The sequence below is a fragment of the Sphaeramia orbicularis genome, chromosome 4, assembly GCF_902148855.1.
Source record: "Sphaeramia orbicularis chromosome 4, fSphaOr1.1, whole genome shotgun sequence".
NCBI classification, from domain to species: Eukaryota; Metazoa; Chordata; class Actinopteri; order Kurtiformes; family Apogonidae; genus Sphaeramia; species Sphaeramia orbicularis.
The window spans coordinates 35,155,869-35,176,856 of NC_043960.1; the positions used below are offsets into that span (position 1 = coordinate 35,155,869).

Consider the following 20,988-nt stretch of genomic DNA (forward strand, 5'->3'; position numbering starts at 1 on the left):
ACAAAAAAATAGAGTCAAAATAATCAACTGTAGTTTTGCTCCAATGTGCAAAAAAGTCATCAAATGGACTCAACAATACAGTCCTCTGCGATCCATCCTTGTTTTCTGGTCGGTTTTATATTTCTTTCTTTTTTAAATTTCAACATTTACTTTACCAGGCAAGACATTGAAAACAGATTTTTATTTACAAAACATGGAAATACTTGTAGAGAGAGGGGAGAAGAGGCAGAAGGAAAACAAATGAAAATTAGAAGCACTCGGACAGCCCAGACCTCCGCCAAGGCAGATCAGTGCACCAGATTTGGATGAAAATTTCAGGAAATGTTGATACTGGCACAAGGAACAAATGATTACATTTTGGTGGTGATGGGGGCACTGATCTGCCTTGGCGGAGGTCTGTGCTGTCTTTCCTAGAAAAGCTCTCGGAGAGCGCAGACCTCCGCCAAGGCAGATCAGTGGCCCCCCCACCCCCAATCACCACCAAAATGTTATCATTTGTTCCTTGTGCCAGTATCAACATTTCCTGAAATTTTCATCCAAATCCGTCCAGAACTTTTTGAGTTATCTTGCACACAGACAGACAAACAGACAAACCAACGCCGACAAAAACATAACCTCCTTGGCGGAGGTAACAATTAATTGACAAAAAAACGAACGAGAGATAACTGATCAATCTTAAATGTCATTTTTGTCTTGTCACTTTTGTTTTATCAGACATGAACCAGTGGATACGCAAATAGATCATCTTCTTAGTATGTTATTGGTCTTCATGTTGGGAAAGCAAAATAAAAAATACCTATAATTTCCCTCAGATGCACTAAAACTAAAGTAACAAGTGTGTTTTGAAAATGTAAAGTGTAGTATTGAACAGCACCATGACAGAATATTTGCACTTGGTTACTTCCCTCTTCAGGTTGACAGGTCTGTTCTTCATACCTATCGCTCCCTGCTGGAAGAGCTTGTTGAGGTCCAGCGAGGAGGCTCTGGAGTGGGTTTTCTGGGGCCGAGGTGGAGGGGTGGGCGGCTCCTCAGCCTTCTTCATGGCATCTTCAATAGAAGTACTGGAGTAGGACCTGCAGGAGGAATTCCATGGATGGAAAAACAGAACAAATGAGGTTAATGAGCAGTTTAGGGAGTGCAGGATATTATTAAATCCATGCCTGTGCTGTTGTAGGGTGATTTTCACCTTGGTCTAGTTTTTGTCTTCAGCTGTGGGTCCAGGTCCTGAGGCGGCTCTAACAGGAAGGACACAATAAAACAACAAAGTCAGACTTCATGTCTTGTCAGTTGTTGTAAATGAGAAACAAGTACTTCCTAGTAGAGCCATAAATTGCAATTTCATGTGTGTAAAGTTGCTCAATCAAGACTCACTACTAAATGAACTGTGTTTTAATAAAAAACTGCCGTTACTAAACAGGAAAGCCTTCCAGCACAGTGAAAGCTCCACCAGACCACATCTGAAACCAGTGACACATGGTGTGTACTATATAGTGTATACACACAGAAACTGAGGATCACTTTACTGTTCCCATGTGAAAGAGTTCTGGTGTCACCTGGTCTCTGAGGGAAAGCATCAAGTCGTAGAGTCTGTTTCTGCTGAGGCGTTGTCATCATCACGGTTGTATCTGTAACATGAGAATCAAACCAAGTGTAACCGACTGAGAGACTTAATTATTTCAGTATGTACACTCTTCAAAATAAAAGCCACACTATGTCATTTTGGGTTGGAAATGTACAGTATAGTATATGTAAACTGGAACGGCTGCAACTCCATATGCTTTAATGAAATTAGGAATCTTATTTCTTAGGACTATAGTGAAACCAAACTATGCTATATGAAGTATAGTCATGATCACCCACTTTTTCTATCAAATGTAATGCAACTAAATTTACCTTGTTGACAGGATTCCTCTTTTAGATCTTGTTTTGTTGTTGCTATGCTTGGCTGAAGCCTCTCTATAATGTTCTGATCCTAAAAAAGACAAAAAATAATCTGCTGTTACTATCATTCTCATCACTGTCTACAATGACTGAAGAAAAGTGTGTAGCACATATTAGGAAGTCAAATATTATGATAGGGCTCCACATGCATTTAAGCAGATGTACTTGGACTGTGACAGCCCCATACTGCCACCTACAGGCACCATGGGGCTAAATCACATGGAGGGTGCGTCAGAAAAGTCCAAAAAAATCACCTCCTATCTACTTTTCCTAACCACTTTTCCTTGACCTTTGTGGAAACCGTCATGGGGTTAAGGACGAATGGAAAGAACTCAAAAGGACATAGAGAAAGACACTGCAGCGCTGAGAGAATCTGACTGTCTTTGCACTAGATGGATGTTATGTGGTTCGTCTGTGGTGACACTACTGAAGGGTGACAACAGAAAACAGGCCTTGGGTACCGCCCCTGGTGTTTTTGTGTTTAATGCTGGTTGTAAATGTGGACAATGGGAAAATATTTGACTTCATCGTCAAGGTTCAGAACAGAAATAGGCCTAAATACAGGCTAAAGCTGCACTAATAATTGAATTTCCCTCGGGATTAAAAAAAAGTATCTATCTATCTATCTATCTATCTATCTATCTATCTATCTATCTATCTATCTATCTATCTATCTATCTATCTATCTATCTATCTATCTATCTGATCAATCATTTACATAATTAAATAAATCCGACTGTACCCTAACAACAGCAGACCCCGACTCTGGAAGATGGTCATCTGCCTTGACTAGCTTGGATTAAAGAGAGAGGGGTAGAGGAAGTTGTTAGGACTACTCTTTCTGTTATCACTATATTATAACTTTTATCTTGTGATTTTTAAACTACAGATTAATATATATTGCGCATATTATAATATTATAACATAATTAGCCTACATTATTATTTATTATTATTATTACTACTTTATCATTACTACTTTGCTACTTGTTGCTTCTACTTGTACTCTCCAATGTGCAGTTGCCTGTTTTTTTCACTTCTGTTTTTATAGTTACTGTATTGCTATTTTCTTGTGGTATTTGTTGTGTGTGTGCATTCGGTTTGTGTGCTGCTATTGGAACCTCAATTTCCTGAGTGCTCTGTCCAAAGGTCAATGAAGTTCTATCTAATCTAATGTCATCTAACTTAAAGAGAGAGAGAGAGGGAGTTTGGGGGTGGGGGGAGGGGTAGGGGGAGACAACTGTTAAAAAAGTTTACTTGGTGAATCATCTATCTATATTTATAATGATATTTTAACCACTGATTCACCTCCTTCAGTCTGATTCTGCTGCGTTTCTCTTCTTTCTAAAAATCCAGTTCACTGTTGACTGTTTACAGTTTAGTTTTATTAAGACAACCTTGACTCAAGGAGCTGAAAATCAATGACTGATATACTGTAACTACAGGCTGTGAAGATCATAAAGTATAAAACGTATCATATTATTCAGCTGCAGCATAATATGAAAATGCATGTTCTGTCAGATTATTTATTTTTGGGGTGGTCTCTGCAGTGAATTGTGAGACCCCATTCTGTCCTCATCTTCTGTAAAGAACAGTCAAATCTATTCTAAAGGAGATGCTAAAGCAAGGGTGTCAAACATAAGGCCCACGGACCAAAACCGGCCCACCAAAATGTCAAATCTGGCCCATGGGACAAATTTGGAAAGTGCATAATTTACACTGAAAACATTAACAGTGAATGGTGTCAAACTCATTTTAGCCCAATTTGATCACAAGTTGGTAGGACCAGTAAAATAAAAGCAGAATAACCCAGAAATAATGACAACTCCAAATTCCAAACTACAAAATTTTAACAATATTATACCTGTTACTAATGTTTTATGCCTTTATAGATACACTGTCATCTGTAATGGACATATGATAAGCTGAGGCCTAATATTGTTAAAATTGCACTTATCTTGTTTAAGAAATTTCAGGACGTTCAGGTTATTTATTATTTTTTGTGAAAGCAATGCTTGTAATTGTAGACATTTTAACATTTTCATTATTTAATTCTACTTTTTTTGCACTAAGACAAAGAGACCAATTTGGAATTGTCCACATTTATATGCTATTTTTCTATTATTTTACTGGTCCGGCCCACTTGAGATCACATGGGGCTGAACGTGGCCCCTAAACTGAACTGAGTTTGACACCCTGTACTAAAGGAAGTATTTAAGCTCCTGTCCTTTGCATTCAGACAGCTTTTATCATGGCTGACACTTAGATACTTCTGAGTCATTTAACAGAAAAGACTATTCAGATGCACCCTTAGATAAAGTAAGAGAAAATGTGAGGTTTAGTTGAGTTAATTTACCAGCTGACTACTCCTCAGTTCAGCATCCTCAAAGACAATAAGAGGCTCAGCGCTCTGCAAAACAGCACCATTAAAAAGTTAGAGAATAATCATGTCATTAATGCTGTTTTATTGGCAAGAATGTTAAGTGAGCAGCATTGCAGAAGTGTCCAGGAGAATACAGTTCAGTTAATAAGCAAGAATTATTAAGTAAAATAAAAATATGTACAGCACTGTGTAAAAGTCTTAGGCCACCACTACTGTTGGTATTTTTACAGGGTTGAAACGAGCATACATACTTATTTCTCATTCTCTTTTCCTCAGATACAACAAGAAAATAAAGAAATATGTGCACAGTCTCAAAAGACACACAACAAACTAAACTAAATGGGTTGTAAATGTTAAAGTGACTATTTAGTGTGACCCCTGACCTTATGACAAGAAGCAGAACAAACATTTAGAAACATCTGACATGTGTTGAATGAAACCTGGTATAAAACATCAGAAAATGAATGCAACAAATTTCACATTATTTGAACAAAAAGGTTAAAGGCATGCTAAGTGCAAAGGGAGGTCACATTAACCCTTTCATGCATGAATTACGAAAGCCTTAAACAAGAGTGTTTTTATTCTTCTTTAGGCATTAAAAAAAACAATGTGATTGAAAATTTTTTATGAACCTATTTTTCATGGAGTTGCAGCTGCACACCATGGGTTTAATTTATGAAGCAAATAAACGTGTATTTACTGATATACTGTGTGAAATCTATGAAATAAAGACTTTTTTAAAGCTGCTAATCTGATGTTTTCTCACATTTTAACATACTCTAATACCAGTCATTGCTCACTTCATGGAGATAATATGCAAAAAGAAACACTTTTTTTTTTTAAATTGCAGTCTAATAACAATAACAAGCATCTGATTTACACTCAAACATTTGAGTGCAGATCAGGTTTATCAAGAACAGCAAAGTTACAGTAATGGTAAGAATTGCAGTGTATGGGATGATGCATGTTGGCTGATATGGAACTAAAACAACAAAATCCATGAATATACAAGAGAACATAAGTAGAATAGCTGTCCACTGTAGTGACCACTATGCATGAAAGGGTTAAACACTACCTCTTTAGTTTATATCAGCTGTTTTTCCCTGAAACTTTTGTGTTACTGCTGTACATATTTCCCATAAATCCAGATTGTATCTTAATACAGAGACTGAGAAATGTGTGGTCGTTAGAACTTTACTAAACCAACAAACCTAATGTTAAAGGACCTTTGCACAATACTATAAATAGACTTACTTCAGGAGTATCTGGGATGTCTGCTTCCTGCTGTATGAAGCCTGGCCTCAGGGTTGGAGGAAGGCTTTCTGGCAGAGGGTAACCATTCTTTCGTGCCACAATCAAGTGAAAGGCTGTGCAGAACTCAGAGAAAGTGAGAGCTCCATCTCTATCCACATCACTCAACTCCCTTAAAAAATTAGTTGGAAAGATAAAGAATATCTGCACAAATTGAGAAGGTGTCTGTACAGGTGTTATAGAATGACAGGTTTACACTCTGGCTGATGGGGAACACTGAACACTAATGAGTCAGCACTCACCAAATATGGGAAAGTTCTGGTATCGGGAGCTTGGACTTTGTGAAGAAGTTCTTGGCAACAGATCCTTAAAAAAGCACAGTGTTAGAACAGTTTGGATCTTTGAGTGTGAAAACAGTTGGAGCAGGAGACGCCTGTACCGAGGATGAGGGCGCTGAGGTCGGGCTGCAGGCTTTTGAACTGGTTGGTGTAATACTCCAGCTGTTCCTCCGTGATCCTCCAGGGGTCATCATCAGAGTAGTCCACCAAACCCTGATGATCGAGCCTATCTGATGAAGAAGCCTGAGGATATATAGAAATGGACAGGGAATAAAAGACCACATTTGTTTTGTCGTGTTGTGTGTAATTGCACATGTAAGCTTGAATGACTGCATTACACATCTATCTATCTATCTATCTATCTATCTATCTATCTATCTATCTATCTATCTATCTATCTATCTATCTATCTATCTATCTATCTATCTATCTATCTATCTATCTATCTATCTATCTATCTATCTATCTATCCTACAAACAAAAAGTTAAGGATATATATATATATATTTTTTTGTCATTTTTGCCATTTGTAAATAAACTGTCTGGTCATTAAAAAATGTGTTTCAATTCAATTCACACACAAAAAAGTAAAAAGCGCTGTGCAAGAATCCTAACTGTAAAAAATAGCCCAAGAATTTAAAAATATTCTTAACTTTTTGTTTGTAGTCTATCTATCTATCTATCTATCTATCTATCTATCTATCTATCTATCTATCTATCTATCTATCTATCTATCTATCTATCTATCTATCTATCTATCTATCTATCTATCTATCTATCTATCTATCTATCTATCTATCTATCCATCCATCCATCCATCCATCCATCCATCCATCCATCCATCCATCCATCCATCCATCCATCCATCCATCCATCCATCCGATCAATCATTTACATAATTAAATAAATCCGACTGTACCCTAACAATAACAGGATGCTCCACAGTGGCTTTGGTTCCATAGTTACTGGGTGAGGAGTGCTGCTCCAGCTGAACAATCGGACGGGAAGGATGTTTGCTTTCATAGACTGAGAGGATAAAACAAAAAAACACAGAGAAACCTGATTTCCTGCTGACTACACCTGTCAAAATGTGATCTGAGAGAATGAGATCTTTACAGAGCAAAGCACCGACAAGAGAGGAAGAAAGACGGAATCAGAGCTTGAACAGGTGGCAGAGAAATAGGAAAACCTCAACTTTGACATTTTAGCTCATTCCTGTTTGACTAATGCACATACAGTAAAATGACATCCTACTTAACCCTCAAAGACCTGAAGCATCCACTGATCTGAAACCTTTAATAGCTTTTGAACCACTAGTCATATTAATGCATTGAAATAATTCAGATACAATGCAGTTTGTCAGCTTTGTCACTGGCATCAGATATGACCTATTTGGATGTTCAGAGGCTCTGTAGAGAATGTGGAAACACATTGATTCGCCACTAAAAACCCATGTAGTTTGACAAATGACAAATGACAGTGACTGTGGATGCCTGTTTTTACATTTGGTTAATGATATATTTGGCTGAAAGAGTAAGTTTTTCTTCAGTTTAGATAAAATAGAATTTGGATTTACTCTTGATATCAGAATCTTTTTATTAAAAATGCAAAATACTGAGGATAATATTTTAACAAATGGTGACAAATCTCTTGGGACAGATTAAATGTAAAGGAAAATTAATCTGAAAATTGCCTTGAAAAATAATTCTATGTCTTGAAGTATTAAATATGAATTCCGGCCAAATATTAAAAAACATTTCTCTTAAATTCAAATAAAATTATTGTTATTTGGAGCATTTATTTGCAAAGAAAAAAGACAAAAAGAAAATACAGACAACTGATATAAATTACTCAAAATCCAGTGATAGCTGGAGGTTTTCACTTTTGAATATTTTAGAAATCAATATTTACTGGAGTACCTCTTATTTTCAGTCACATAAAAATTCTATATCTATCTATATATTATTGATTGTCATTTTGTCTATTTATTGAATGTTGGATTTGCATTGTATTTGATTCAGCTGTTTTTTAAAACTGGATTTGCACTATACTTTTTTATTTTTAGTATTTTTTTATTTCAACTACAGAGGAAGATGCTTCTAAATTGTTTGTCATTGTATTGTAACTGACAATAAAGTTCTATTCTATTCTATTCTATTCTATTCTATTCTATTCTATTCTATTCTATTCTATTCTATTATTGTGAACTTTATGCAACTCCTGGCACAAAAACATGCAGGTAGTTCAGTTCTGTCTGATGTTTGTGACCTATTCTTCTTCCTCTTGACCACATTCCAGACATATTTATTAGGGTTAAGGTCTGTTGTTTTAGTGTTCCCTTTTAATCACTGTTAAAAAGTGTGGAGGGGTTCTCACCCATCTGTGGGTCTGTTCCATTTCTCTGCTTGCTGTACGAGTAGCTGCGGTAATTCATTGGAGAGCGGGGTGGTGAGCTGCATGGTGAACGCGGCGGGGACCAAGATTCCTTCAGACAAACAATATCAAGTCATTAACACACAAAGACATGAAGAAGTAGTGGGTGTACAACATACATACACCCCCCCCTCCCTGGTCTCCTCCAACATTATGAACCAGATGGAGCAGTCATGTGACATGATGATGCACATGAATGTTAGGAACAGTATATTTCACCTCATACCTAAAGGAATCCTGGTCTTGTGATGTCTCAGGAGGGTGGAGGCAAATGATAGGCAATACTTCAGGGCCTGGCCAAGCGAGTAACAAGGCGAGAAAGCAATACTAATCATTCCATATCTGTTTTTAAAAATTAATTTTACAGCAACTATATAGCTCAAATTGTAGGTCTAAGCAAGTACTTTAACATGCCATTAAGAAAAAATTACCAAATATTTAATGAAAACATGAATTTATCATCATTGACAAAGTAACAGAGAGAAGAAAAATATACAGCAGTTATTCATGGTTTGGAAAAAATATCAAAAAGTGCTGTTCCTCATGGACAGTGCAAATATTTAGCAAACCATACTTTTCTTAACATATGAAAGTTTATTATATCCAAAAATGAAACTGATATCATTTTTATTTTAGTTTGAAAAGACATTAATTCATGGTAACGGAGTGAGAATCCAAAAAAGTAACAGAGTGAGTTGTTTGTTCAGTGTGATGCACCAGAATAATAATCAAAGATTTTATTAAGATACTGATAAAATTATCAGTCTTTGGCCACATATGTTTCATTACTATATTTAATACACATCTGTCTGCTGTTTTTTTTTTAATAATAAATAACATGCAAAATCATCATAGAATTTGATTATTAACAAATATAAACACAGACATATATTTTGAGCATATTAATTTACACATTGCTATTTACATTCTGAATTTATGCTGTTTACATCCATTTACAGCCTTTACTGTTCTTAATTCACACTGTATTCTGTTTACATAGACTTTACATTTTTCTGATATATCCAGTTGTAATTTAGGTAAAAATTAAATAAACAGTTTTCGAAACTAGAGATATATGTCTTTTACGCTGAGTTATCAAAAATATTGTTTTAGAGAAAAAAGAAATTGACCTTGATGTTCACTTTCGCTTGGCCAGGCCCTTCAGTAAAAGTCTTCATAACACAGTGAAAATAATCTAATTCTGTAGTTGAGTCTTACTTTTCTAGAAGGATATATGCATCATCAGCAAAATGTCCTCGAAAATGCTTTTTGGACTTTGAACACTCCTGTGGTCATGTGTATGTTGCATTTTACTGCTATAGATGTTTCAGGACTACTTAATATCCTCTTGAGTCATTTAACCTTGATTTTTGTAAGGAAAATTACCTAAATGTCCTTATGATGGCTCTATTCTATGGCTTATAGATCACAATGACCACTTTGTAGATATTTAATTTTTTATGTGTATTTTAATGACTAATTAAAAACAAACACACAAAAAACAAAACAAACAAACAAAAAAAAAAAACCCCAAAAAGCAGATGAAACCTGTTAAATATGCCAAGTGTTCTAATCATCAGGTAAGTAAGTAAGTAGGTAAGTAAGTAAGTCAGTCAATCTCTAAAAAGTCAACTTCAGTCAATTCAGTTGCGTCAATGAGGAAACAGATCTTGTTTGCCAGGGATTTCCAGATCTGTGTTCACCTTTGCTCTAAAATGCCACCACAGTGATCCTTCATGACTGGAAAACCCAAGTCAGACCTGAATATAAGGGACAGGGTTAACTTGATGACAGAGAACACATCATTTGAACTAATGACAGATAAAGTACAGAATAACTGCACAGAACCATATGTAATGGTCTTGACTGATCTAATTTTGTTTTTAATTTTCTTCCTTCACTGACTAGTTACTAACTAGTTCTATATGTATACATAAACTCCTGTCTTTGATTGGTCATTCATTCATTCATTCATTCACTCCCTCAGTATTCCAGCTATGCCAAGGGTCTGTGCTGATGACCTTTACTAACGCTGCTAAAATACAATAGAGCATGCTGTAAAATTTGGTTCCTGATTGCTTTTGTTTTTTTATGCAATGCAAGTTGATTTGACTTAAGAAAGAGCAGAATTTTACACTCAGCTCATAAAGGACAAACTTCATCCTTTTGTTTCTATCAAACCTTTAAAATAATTCACATAGTATCCACTGGACAAAAGGGGGATGAAAAATCATGATCTGTAAAATAACTAAAGCTGTCAGACACATGCAGTGGAGGAATGCTGTGATCTGTGTGTGCAACTGATACTGAATGGAATTTCACTCCCATGTACAATGAGTGTGTGTTATCGAAATGACCCGTTGAATGTTTTCCATCACTGACAGATTTTTCTCAGCGATGTCAGACAAATTTGAAGACTGTCTGTCATTTGAGGGTGATTTATCTTAACTTTAAGTAAGTGACACACAGCACTGTCAGTCACATCTCCATCTCCATCTGGATCCAGGTCAGTGTGTTGAACAGCAGACTGGAGACCTTGGATCATCTCTGATGACTGCAGGTCATGGCAGCTGCTTCACTGAGTGTTGCTAGTGCAGTGGTTCCCAACCTTTTTTGGCTCAAGACCCATTTTAACATCACAAATTTCTAGCAACCCCAGACATTCAAAACAGAGACCTTTTTTTGCTAAAATGAATTTGTTTTTGACCACGTAATAGTTTGCTATACTATGTTGCAAATAAATGTTAATTTTAGACGACATTTAGGCTATATAATGTATATTATGCACCTTTTTGGTGTCTGATTCTCAGTTTCTCTTGGAGATGTCTTAGCAGGGCTAGGTGGGTGAAGAAATCTTTCCATTCTCTGTTTGGTTCAGTTTTCTGATTGCAACTGAGTTCGGGCAGATTGAAGCATAGTAACACACATGGTCACATGATCGGGTCAATCAGGATATGCCCTCTCAGATATTATACCCTGCATTTTATTTGAACTTGATTTTTTTATTAGGAAAAGTGTGTGGTGTTTTAATTATAACGAAATGGATATTGAATCATTAAAAAATATTTTTTAATAGTAATTTTTAAATTTTTTTTACCATTACTAGAAATTTCATGCGACCCCATTTGAATTCCAGGCGACCCCAAGGTTGAAAAACACTGAGCTAGTAACTCGTCACAGGAGTGCTAGTCGTCAGTTTTCAGTCCACATAGACCGTGGGTATGTTATTCCTCAGGATCATCTGATAGTGGCTGTAGCTGTACTGTGCAAATGTGGCAGGATTTCTTCCAGCTGAAGCCATTTCTCAGGTTAATCAAACATTCAGAGAGTTTTGCCATGTTCTGTTCACTCCACTGGGAAATGTGCTGCGACTTCAAAACTGTCTCTGAAGTGATGCTTGTAATTCTGTCCTCCACAGCGAAGACTCAAAATGAACACAACTATGAGAGGAGGTTTGTCTGAGGAAATGTCACAAAACTCCACAGTCACCCAAGTGTCTAGTTTCATGAAACGGAACAGTTCATTTAACTGTTTAGACAAAGCTGCTGTAGTGTTTTAGTGTCTCCTTTGTAACTGCATAATATTCACCTACTTCAAGGGGTCCTGAAAAGTATCTCTGTTTTCCATCAAAGCATTATCTACAAATTTATTCTGTAAATTAGGACAATGACATGTTTTTGTTCTTGTTCATTGCTCACACACCTCATTAAAAGAGAAAATTAAAATGATAACAGAGTTTTCACAACCCTGTTACTAATGCCATCTAATGCCGCCTCTGGACGTGACATGATTCTGATTCTGAAATAGTCATTAATGTATTCATACTAAAGTACAGAAGCTGTTAAACTCAGCAAGTGCAACCTAAAAACCATCCTGGGCTAACTTTACCTTCATTTAACAGTGCATTTAAGTTTTATATCCATCTATTCAACAATCAAGTAACACTGTATGTTAGGAAAGTAACACACTATTGTTCCTGTGAAAATAGCTTATTACTGAGGACTTATGAAGTCACGCCCAGTAAAGACTGTGGCCTTGGGAAAAAAAAAATACCAGTGAGGTCAAATTCATGCCATTCATGCCAAATCTTTTTCATCAAAAGTCTGTCTGCAGAAGAATGTTTGTACATATGCAGCCAGACCTGAAGTACCTTGAACGAGGCTTGTCATTCTCCTCTTATCTCTCACCAGTGAGGCGTTTCTGCTCTGATAATTAGAACCAACTGGAATTTCTTTCCTCACTGAACAGTTGACTTTCTACAAGTGTCCTGCAGAGTGAGCAGTTTACACATGAGGTTTTATGCTGAGAGGGAGGAGGGCCCCAAGTTAGGTTCAGACTTACTTTTTTGTCCACACTGGACTCCAGGTGTCTAAAGGTGGTCCTGTCTGCTGGGGTCCAGGAGGCAGATCCAGGCGCCGGAAGCCCCTGACCATCTACGCCGGGTGGGACAGTGGTGTATCGCATCTCAGGGTCATTCTGCAGTCCAACAAATCTGGGCAGAGGTAGATCTACAAAGGAGATCATACATGACTGTCTGATCCATGTACAAATACAGCAAAGTAGTAATAGTCCTCCAAGTGAATGTCCAGCATGACAAATCCTACTAAAGTACAAGGACACATGTAGTAGCAAAGAAATGTAGTTCAAATACTGAACAAAAAAATACTGATTCAGTCTGAGTGATATTATACACAGATCAACCATAACATTATCACCACAGACAGAGAAAGGGGTATTAATATTGATTATCTCATTACAATTGGACATGTCAGTGGGTGGATATACAATCAGGCAACATTTAGTCCTCAAAGTTGATGTGTTAGAAACAGCTAAATGGACAAAAATATGGATCTGACCAACTTGACAAGAGAGAAACTATCATGATCAAATCACTGGGTCAGAGCATCTTCAGATAGTGTTGTTCATTCCCAGTGTAAAGTGTTAACACTGTAAAGCCTGAACCGTTAAATCATTGACAGAAAATTCCAGTTCTTTGAAACTGGAGCCTTTATTGGTCCTTCTGAACAACCCCAAATGTTTTTGTTTTTGTTTTTTCAAATATCAATTTCCATGTATGAGTTTGAATTTTGTATCATATTTGACACATTGGGTCTCAGTGCTCAAATATTATTGTTTTTGAACAAACAAAAACATAATATAACATAAATATGTCTAACAAATTGGTAATTCCTTTACAAAATTGTCAAAGTTCTGCCTCCTTCCTCATTAATGACAATCCTGTAATGTCACTGGAAAGGCCTCTGGTGAATGAATTCCTCCCCCCTGGTGGATTATCTGTGTATTGCATGTATCTAATTGTATACATCAGGTTTTTCAAGACAAAAAATATCACACTGATCATGTCGAGGGCTTCAAAACTCAAATCAAATATGAAACTTTTGGTATTATAGGGTTAAGTACCTACTAAAAGTATCTAAAGAACAAGTGATCTCAACCTATCAAACATCTACATGGGCAGAACATTATTACCACCTGTCTAACATTGTATAGGTTTGCCTTTTTACACAAAACCAGCTCTGACCCGACGCCTAGACTCCACCTGACCTCTGAAGATGTGTGTGGTATCTGGACCAAGACATTGGCAGCAGATCCCTGAAGTCCTGGAAGTAAAGGTGGACCTCCATGGATCAGATTTATGTGTCCAACACCTCCCACAGATGATCAATAATTGTCCTGAGGTTGGGATGTCCTTCCATTCCTTCCATTGTTGGTCTATTCTAACCACTGCAGACCAGGAACATCCGACAAGACCTGCAGTTATGGAGATGCTCTGACCCAGTCATTATGGATCTGGTCAAAGTCACTCGGTTCATTACGTTTCCTCATTTTACTGCTTCCAACACAGCATCTTCAATGACAAAATATTTCCTTGCTGCCTTATATATCCAACTCAATGAAAGGAACCATTGTAATAAAATAATCAATATTATTACCACTTCTCCTGTCAGTGTCAGAATGTTATGGCTGATCTGTGTACATTACATTTTTAATAGTGAAGCATCAGGTTTGTTGTTGCTGGAGCTGATTTGAGCTACTTTATATTCAGTTTTATAAACAGGGACGCAAGATAAATCTGAGGGCTCATCACATGAATAATTGAAGAGGAAAGAAGAAAAAAAACTTCTGACAGAAAAAAGTTCTAACATAAATCTTTTTTCTGTTCACCTTTCATTTTTAGTGATATGATGAACTGATCTTTTATTGAAATTAAACGATGTGAGATGTTCCGAAGAATAATCCATATTTGTTGGAACTGTTGACAACACATAGACATTTGAAACAACAGCTCGACTACACAATGCTTTCTGTTAGACACCAAAAAGACTGAAATCCACTGGATGTGTAGTTTTGTTTGTTTGTTTGTTTTTTTTTAATTGCATTATTCACTGTGTCGAATGTTCACCTGAGAAGTAAGTAACTCAGCTAACAAAGATAGTGGTGTAAAAGGTATCTGATTTAAATCTGAGATGTAGTGAAGTAAAAGCAGGAAGTGGAACTAAATGATGTAAAATAAAGGACCATAAAATTGTAGTAAAAGTACTTTCCACTTCTGTTGTTTACATCATTATCTCTACTTATATAATTGTACTTTCTTTCCTTTAGTGTGGAAACAAATTGTATAAATACAGACACTAATTAACTTTACATTAAATAAAGAAGGTGGATGTAAACAGTGTCTTTTCTGTGCAGCTTCCTGAACGACGACCTTTGACACGTCTGCTGTCAGACTGAGGGAATTAATCAGGGTAAGTGTCTTAACAGATTTTTTTCTGCTGACTTGAGATCCTCCACAATCACACCATGACAAACATGTCACTTTGCACATACGCGCGTATGCTTTCTAGTGTCATATGACGAAAACATGTTTTTCCCTTTGATCGGGGTCTGACTGTTATAATGAGGCCAAACCCTTTCCACGCGACTCCCCTTTCATCCAGATTAGACCAAATCCTGGCACGTTAAGATAATCTCCTGATCCCCTTTTGCTCTCACAAGACGCCTCCTCTGTGAGCAATAAACTTACTGGCCGTGACGCTCTCCAGGCGGATAGGCAGACCTGACTGGGCGGCGGCGAGGAGCTTCAGGGCCACGTAGAACTGAGGTGTACCAAAGAAACCCAGTCGCTTTGCTCCACACACCTCTGTCACCTGGAAAACACAGACTCTACTTCAATTTAGTGCACTGATATCAAGACATTTCATCAATCACACAATCATGTTATTCTGTAAAATTGTTTATAACTTTAATTGTTTACAGTTATTCTGGTTGTCAGGTACAATTCCCCTCTCAGAAACATAATCTACCCCAGTTCTATATAAAGATTAGGACTGTGATTATTTTACACTGTGATTAAGATAATATGTAAGGCAAAATTACTGAGTCCCATAACAGAATTAAGCGGTAGGAAGTAGTATGGGGGGGGGGGGGGGTAAGCAGCACGGTGGGATGTGCTTATCCATTAGCAGTTCTCCTTTTGATTAGAGGAACAATGAGCCCTTTGGGGGAGCAAAGAAGATTAGGATTACTTGAGGCAGCCAACAAAACAGTAACTGATAGACTATTTCTGAACAAATATGAATTTCTGAGTCTATTACTGCGGATGTGAACTCAAGCTCCTGTCTACACTGCAGATAAATAACTCTAACTAGAAACTCCTGCAGGACATTCATCAATTTGTCATGAGGAAGTGAAGTTAAAGACTCATACCAGTGGTTTTATTCAGCAAATATTCATCACTCAGAGCAAAAAAAAAAAAAAACCCAGCAAAGCATGACAAGATAATTATTTGGTGTTAAAAGTCTAAGATCTAAGGGTGTTGTATTTGAATGACCTGCAAATCAACCTGGTGGAGAAGATACTCCTGAAATGCATTATGGGAAATGTAGTGTTTTTGGAGCTTTACGCATACAAGGCACTTCAAGACAACGCATCCTTTGGCACTTGTGTTTTCACTTTACAAATTCTGTCTCTGTGTCCAACTAGGTAAAAATGCAACACTTAAACAGTCAAAGTAACTCTTTAAATAATCAACAAAATAATGAGTGACCTTTATCCCATATGACCTTAACATGACCTTAACATGTGCAGGACAGGGTGGGACTGACAGACGGTTGTGGAATAGGAAAAAAAAAAACTTATCAGACATTATTTACATTTTTAATAAACATGCATGTGTAAAATTGCAGTTTGCAGTACCTCAAGCAGAGTATTTTGTGTGTTTTCTTGTAACAGACACTATCAAAATGCTTACAGGTATGTGTGAATGAAAATACAGTGAGAGCATTTCATTACAGTGCTGTTAATACCCGTTGTCTAATGAGGTGGAAGGGGACGTTGGGGGGGGTGTTTGTGGCTAATATCGCCTTATGAGACATAATTTCTGCTTGACCTCCTCTGTATTTATCCAACAGCTTTCACAGACGCATTAGACCAAAACACAAAACAACCCTGGGCCAAAACCGGGGCTGATGGGAGACAGTGGAGGTCACATATACGCTGTGTGACGGAGAGCGGAGGTCAGCAGAGGAAGATTGATGAAGAGATTATTTCAGGAACACCATTGAAGGCCTTGAGAAACCGGACAGGCAAATCAGATGTATAGCCTGAGGAGGAAAGTTATTTTAAAAAGATGGAAAAGTGCTAGAGGGAACATCACTAGCGGCATGACTTTGCTAACATTAATAAATCATACGAGGTGTGAAGGATGAATGATCACTAGTGCGACAATTTTGGAACTTAAAGGTCAGCTAAAAGTATTCTATGTGACATTTCACCTAAAAAAAAAAAAATTAAATTAAAAAAAAAAACATATATATATGGGGAAGCAAAATTTACAATGAACATTTAGTTGTCTTTTCTCAGCAGGCACTACGTCAATTGTTTTGAAACCAAACATATATTGATGTCATAATCATACCTAACACTATTATCCATACCTTTTCAGAAACTTTTGCCCATATGAGTGATCAGGAAAGCAAACGTCAAAGAGTGTGTGATTTGCTGAATGCACTCGTCACACCAAAGGAGATTTCAAAAATAGTTGCAGTGTCCATAAAGACTGTTTATAATGTAAAGAAGAGAATGACTATGAGTAAAACTATTACGAGAAAGTCTGGAAGATACTATTAAAGAAGAATGGAAGAAGTTGTCACCCGAATATTTGAGGAACACTTGCGCAAGTTTCAGGAAGCGTGTGAAGGCAGTTATTGAGAAAGGAGGAGGACACATAGAATAAAAAGATTTTCTATTATGTCAATTTTCTTGTGGCAAATAAATTCTCATGACTTTCAATAAACTAATTGGTCATACACTGTCTTTCAATCCCTGCCTCAAAATATTGTAAATTTTGCTTCCCCACCCTGTATATACACACACACACACACACACACACAAACACACAAACACACACACACACACACACAGGTTCATACAATAACAAGTGGTGCCAGGCACCACAAGCCCCGTCCCTTGCCCCTCGCACATATTGTAGTTTATTTTGTAGCTGATGTTATGTGTATGCATGTGGTGATGTCAGCATATCAACTGCCCCCATATATGTGCCAAGTTTGAAGTAAGTTGAAACAAAATTGATGCTTTTATAGACATTTGAAATTTCGCCCATTATAAGTAAATGGGGAAAACAAAATTTAAAAAATTCATAAAAAATCTGAACTTTGACCTACTGTTCCTAAAATGTAATGAGATCTATTCTGAGTTACTTGCAATCTATAAGCCCAATTTGATGTGAATTCAGCCAATAGTTTTGCTGCTAGAGTGTTAACAAACAACCAAAAAAACCCAAAGAAACAAACAAAGAAACAAAGAAACAAACCAAAACAAAAACAATACCCCTTTCCTCCCCCTTCGGGGGGCGGGGTAATAATTGATCTCTATCATCACATATGACCATTAAAAAGTCACACAAATACGCAAAGAGTAAATCTCAAGTCTTAACCTTGAAGCCTCACGTTACTCAGGTCAGAATCAGGCAAAGATGAGTCATGTCCCCGCTGGAAGTAAAACTGAATTCTTAAATTCCCAAGAATTACTCTCCTTGTTTCCGGGTGATTGAGTGTGAGTAAACAAACAGAAGTCAGTGAGCAAGACTGAGCGTAAAACACTTATTTGCACTTATTTATGTAGCTGTAAGCTTTGCACTCCACCATTGTCCTAGATATGGGACCCAGTACTGGTCAATAATAGGCCCTTTTCCACCACAGGAACTTTTGCAGGAACTTTGAGCATTACCCGGAACTTTGAAAAACCCCAGTGTGTTTCCATCTAAATTACCTGGGTAAAAATCTTTCCCTCGCCCCAAACTTTTCCCTAAGAAGTTTCTGGTACAGAGGTAGTACTTTTCAGATTACCCAGAATTCTTGAGGGGCGGGGCTGTGTGCTGGAGAATGCTGATTGGTGGAGTACACTTGCAGCGTCCTGCATTCTGTTCACCCAGCCTTAAGCCACTGTGTGGGACAGCATACTTTGTTTTATTTCATTTCCACATGCTGAATCTTTTGATAATTCAGAAAATGGACCAGTGTATCCAGCCCAGGTAATCAGATTACATAATGAGCCTGTGTCATTACCGGTGCTGGAACAGTGAAGGAGGCAACATGTCACTGACCATGTTTGACCGACAGAGCAGTGACTGAGTACTCCTCTGTACTTGACAACGGACTATGACACGAGTTACCTGACGGAACCGCTAGTATGATATGTGATCTTTTGAAATAGTTTGAAATGAAAATTCCCTACAGGAACCCTTTAAGGAAATAAACATGTTTGTTAAATCCAAGTTATTTATGTTTCTACATATTTTTGAGAGTAGAAACACATTTTTTTCATTCATTGCTGCTGCTATAACTGCAGTGATAGTTTTGTTTTCATTCTTCCAAATTTTTCTCTAACATTTAGATTTGAGTTGTAATAACCTCATAAGAATAAATCAGCTGAATTCTCTTCTGTTTATTAAAGCATCTGTCAAAAGAGCTTCTCACACATGAGACACAGTCAGTGTTTTCTCACTTAAGTGTTTCTTTCCATATAATAGAGGTACATAAAACTTAGACATGTACATCAACTAAAAACTTAAAAGGCTCTAAAAATCACCACAGAAGTGTTAGAAACCTGAGGTATTTATTCTTTTCTTAAATGCTTAAATTTTCTGCAGCTTTGTGCTCCACTAAATGTCAGAGGAAAATATTGTAATTTTTATTTCACTACATTTGTCTTACAGTTACAGACTTCCATCCCCTTCCTGGCCGATGGAAACCATACAGGCTTTTATCCTTCATCCATTCTTTTATGGGTTGGAGAAAATATTTAAATAAATGAAACAAAGTTTCTAATAACCACCTTGGATTCTCATGAAAAGATATTGACACAAAACTGAAAACAGGCCTGTTCCTTTGAACTCATGACAAAATGACATTTAAGTACGGATGGGCATTTTAATAATGTAATGTGAAATACAAAAATCAAGCCAATTTAAGTCACATAGTCCATTTACTGTGACGTCCTTAACACTTGCGCTCCATGTAAAACTGTATTTTCATACTGTACTTAACTGTACTTAACACATGCATTAAATTAGGCAGAAACAGAATCATAAACAGGAGTTCTGCATCTCTATAAAGTTAAACATAAATCTCCCACCCAAAAACAAAAAATGAGTCACTTCCTCTCTAAATATGTCACTATGCTTAGCCTTTTGACTAATCAACTAATCAATAACTCATGGACATCCTTACTTTTTACAGATAAATGTGAGTAGGAGAGAGTACATATGCCCATAAAGTTAAAACAATGTTGTTTTCAGATACATTCCTCTTTTTATTCCTACTTAAACACATCAATCATCACCTTTGATTGATTTGATGAGTCCCAGTTACACTTTATCTATCAAGATTAAATCACATCGTCACAATCATTTCATGAAAAGAGGTACCACTAATACTGTAAAAAAGTATTTAAAATGAAATCAACCTTTTATATACAAGCTCAGATTTTAGTAAGAGGCTTTTTTCTATTTATTTTATTTCTTACCAGGGCTTTTATTGCTTTATTATCATTTGGTGCTTGTGCGCTACAACAGTATTCAGTAGAAACATACATTGTGCTTCAGAGGCATGAACGTTATAACTCAAACACTAGCAGTTTATCTACCTTTATTTTTCCATTTCCTGTATTTGGGAACAGACCTTTATTTGTTCATGTCGACCACACCCCCAGCCTTTATCCATGACCTGAGTAGTAACTGACATTACTTTAACTCACCACAAGGAGTGCTTCTGCTAATAAAACTGTTTTATTATGTCATTTGCACATTTGAGGGGAAACAGAGCTGGTATTTTAATACTTTGACAAATATATGTGTAATTTTCTTTATGAATACAGTGCTCAGAACATGCATGTATCAAATGCTGACTGTATTTTTAGTTTTGATTTTGCACCTGACCAGGTAAACTTTAAGTTTCAATGAGCTGTTATATAACTGCAAATGAGTTGAATCCCATTAAAGCCTCCATAAATGGATAGTCCAGAGTCTCAGGTTTCCAGAGGTATATAATATGTCTATATTTTAATAAAGTTAATGAGTGTGAAAGTCATTTACAACCACTCG

At 36.7% G+C, this 20,988-nt stretch overlaps 1 protein-coding gene across 3 annotated transcripts in view; it reads right to left on the bottom strand.

Annotated features, from left to right (window-relative positions):
* reps2 (RALBP1 associated Eps domain containing 2) overlaps positions 1–20,988 on the bottom strand; it is a 37,446-nt gene that overhangs the window by 13,632 nt on the left and 2,826 nt on the right. For 2 of the 3 annotated variants that reach the window (XM_030132893.1, XM_030132892.1), the window contains 12 exons: positions 15,391–15,514; positions 12,687–12,853; positions 8,289–8,397; positions 6,832–6,938; positions 6,014–6,155; positions 5,877–5,940; positions 5,578–5,746; positions 4,297–4,350; positions 1,894–1,972; positions 1,554–1,625; positions 1,187–1,235; positions 937–1,073 (listed from right to left, as the gene is read on the bottom strand). In XM_030132893.1, the coding sequence (XP_029988753.1) occupies positions 937–1,073; positions 1,187–1,235; positions 1,554–1,625; positions 1,894–1,972; positions 4,297–4,350; positions 5,578–5,746; positions 5,877–5,940; positions 6,014–6,155; positions 6,832–6,938; positions 8,289–8,397; positions 12,687–12,853; positions 15,391–15,514 (1,273 nt within the window). The remainder of the gene's footprint in view (positions 1–936; positions 1,074–1,186; positions 1,236–1,553; positions 1,626–1,893; positions 1,973–4,296; positions 4,351–5,577; positions 5,747–5,876; positions 5,941–6,013; positions 6,156–6,831; positions 6,939–8,288; positions 8,398–12,686; positions 12,854–15,390; positions 15,515–20,988) is intronic. The other variant, XM_030132894.1, reaches the window with a different exon arrangement.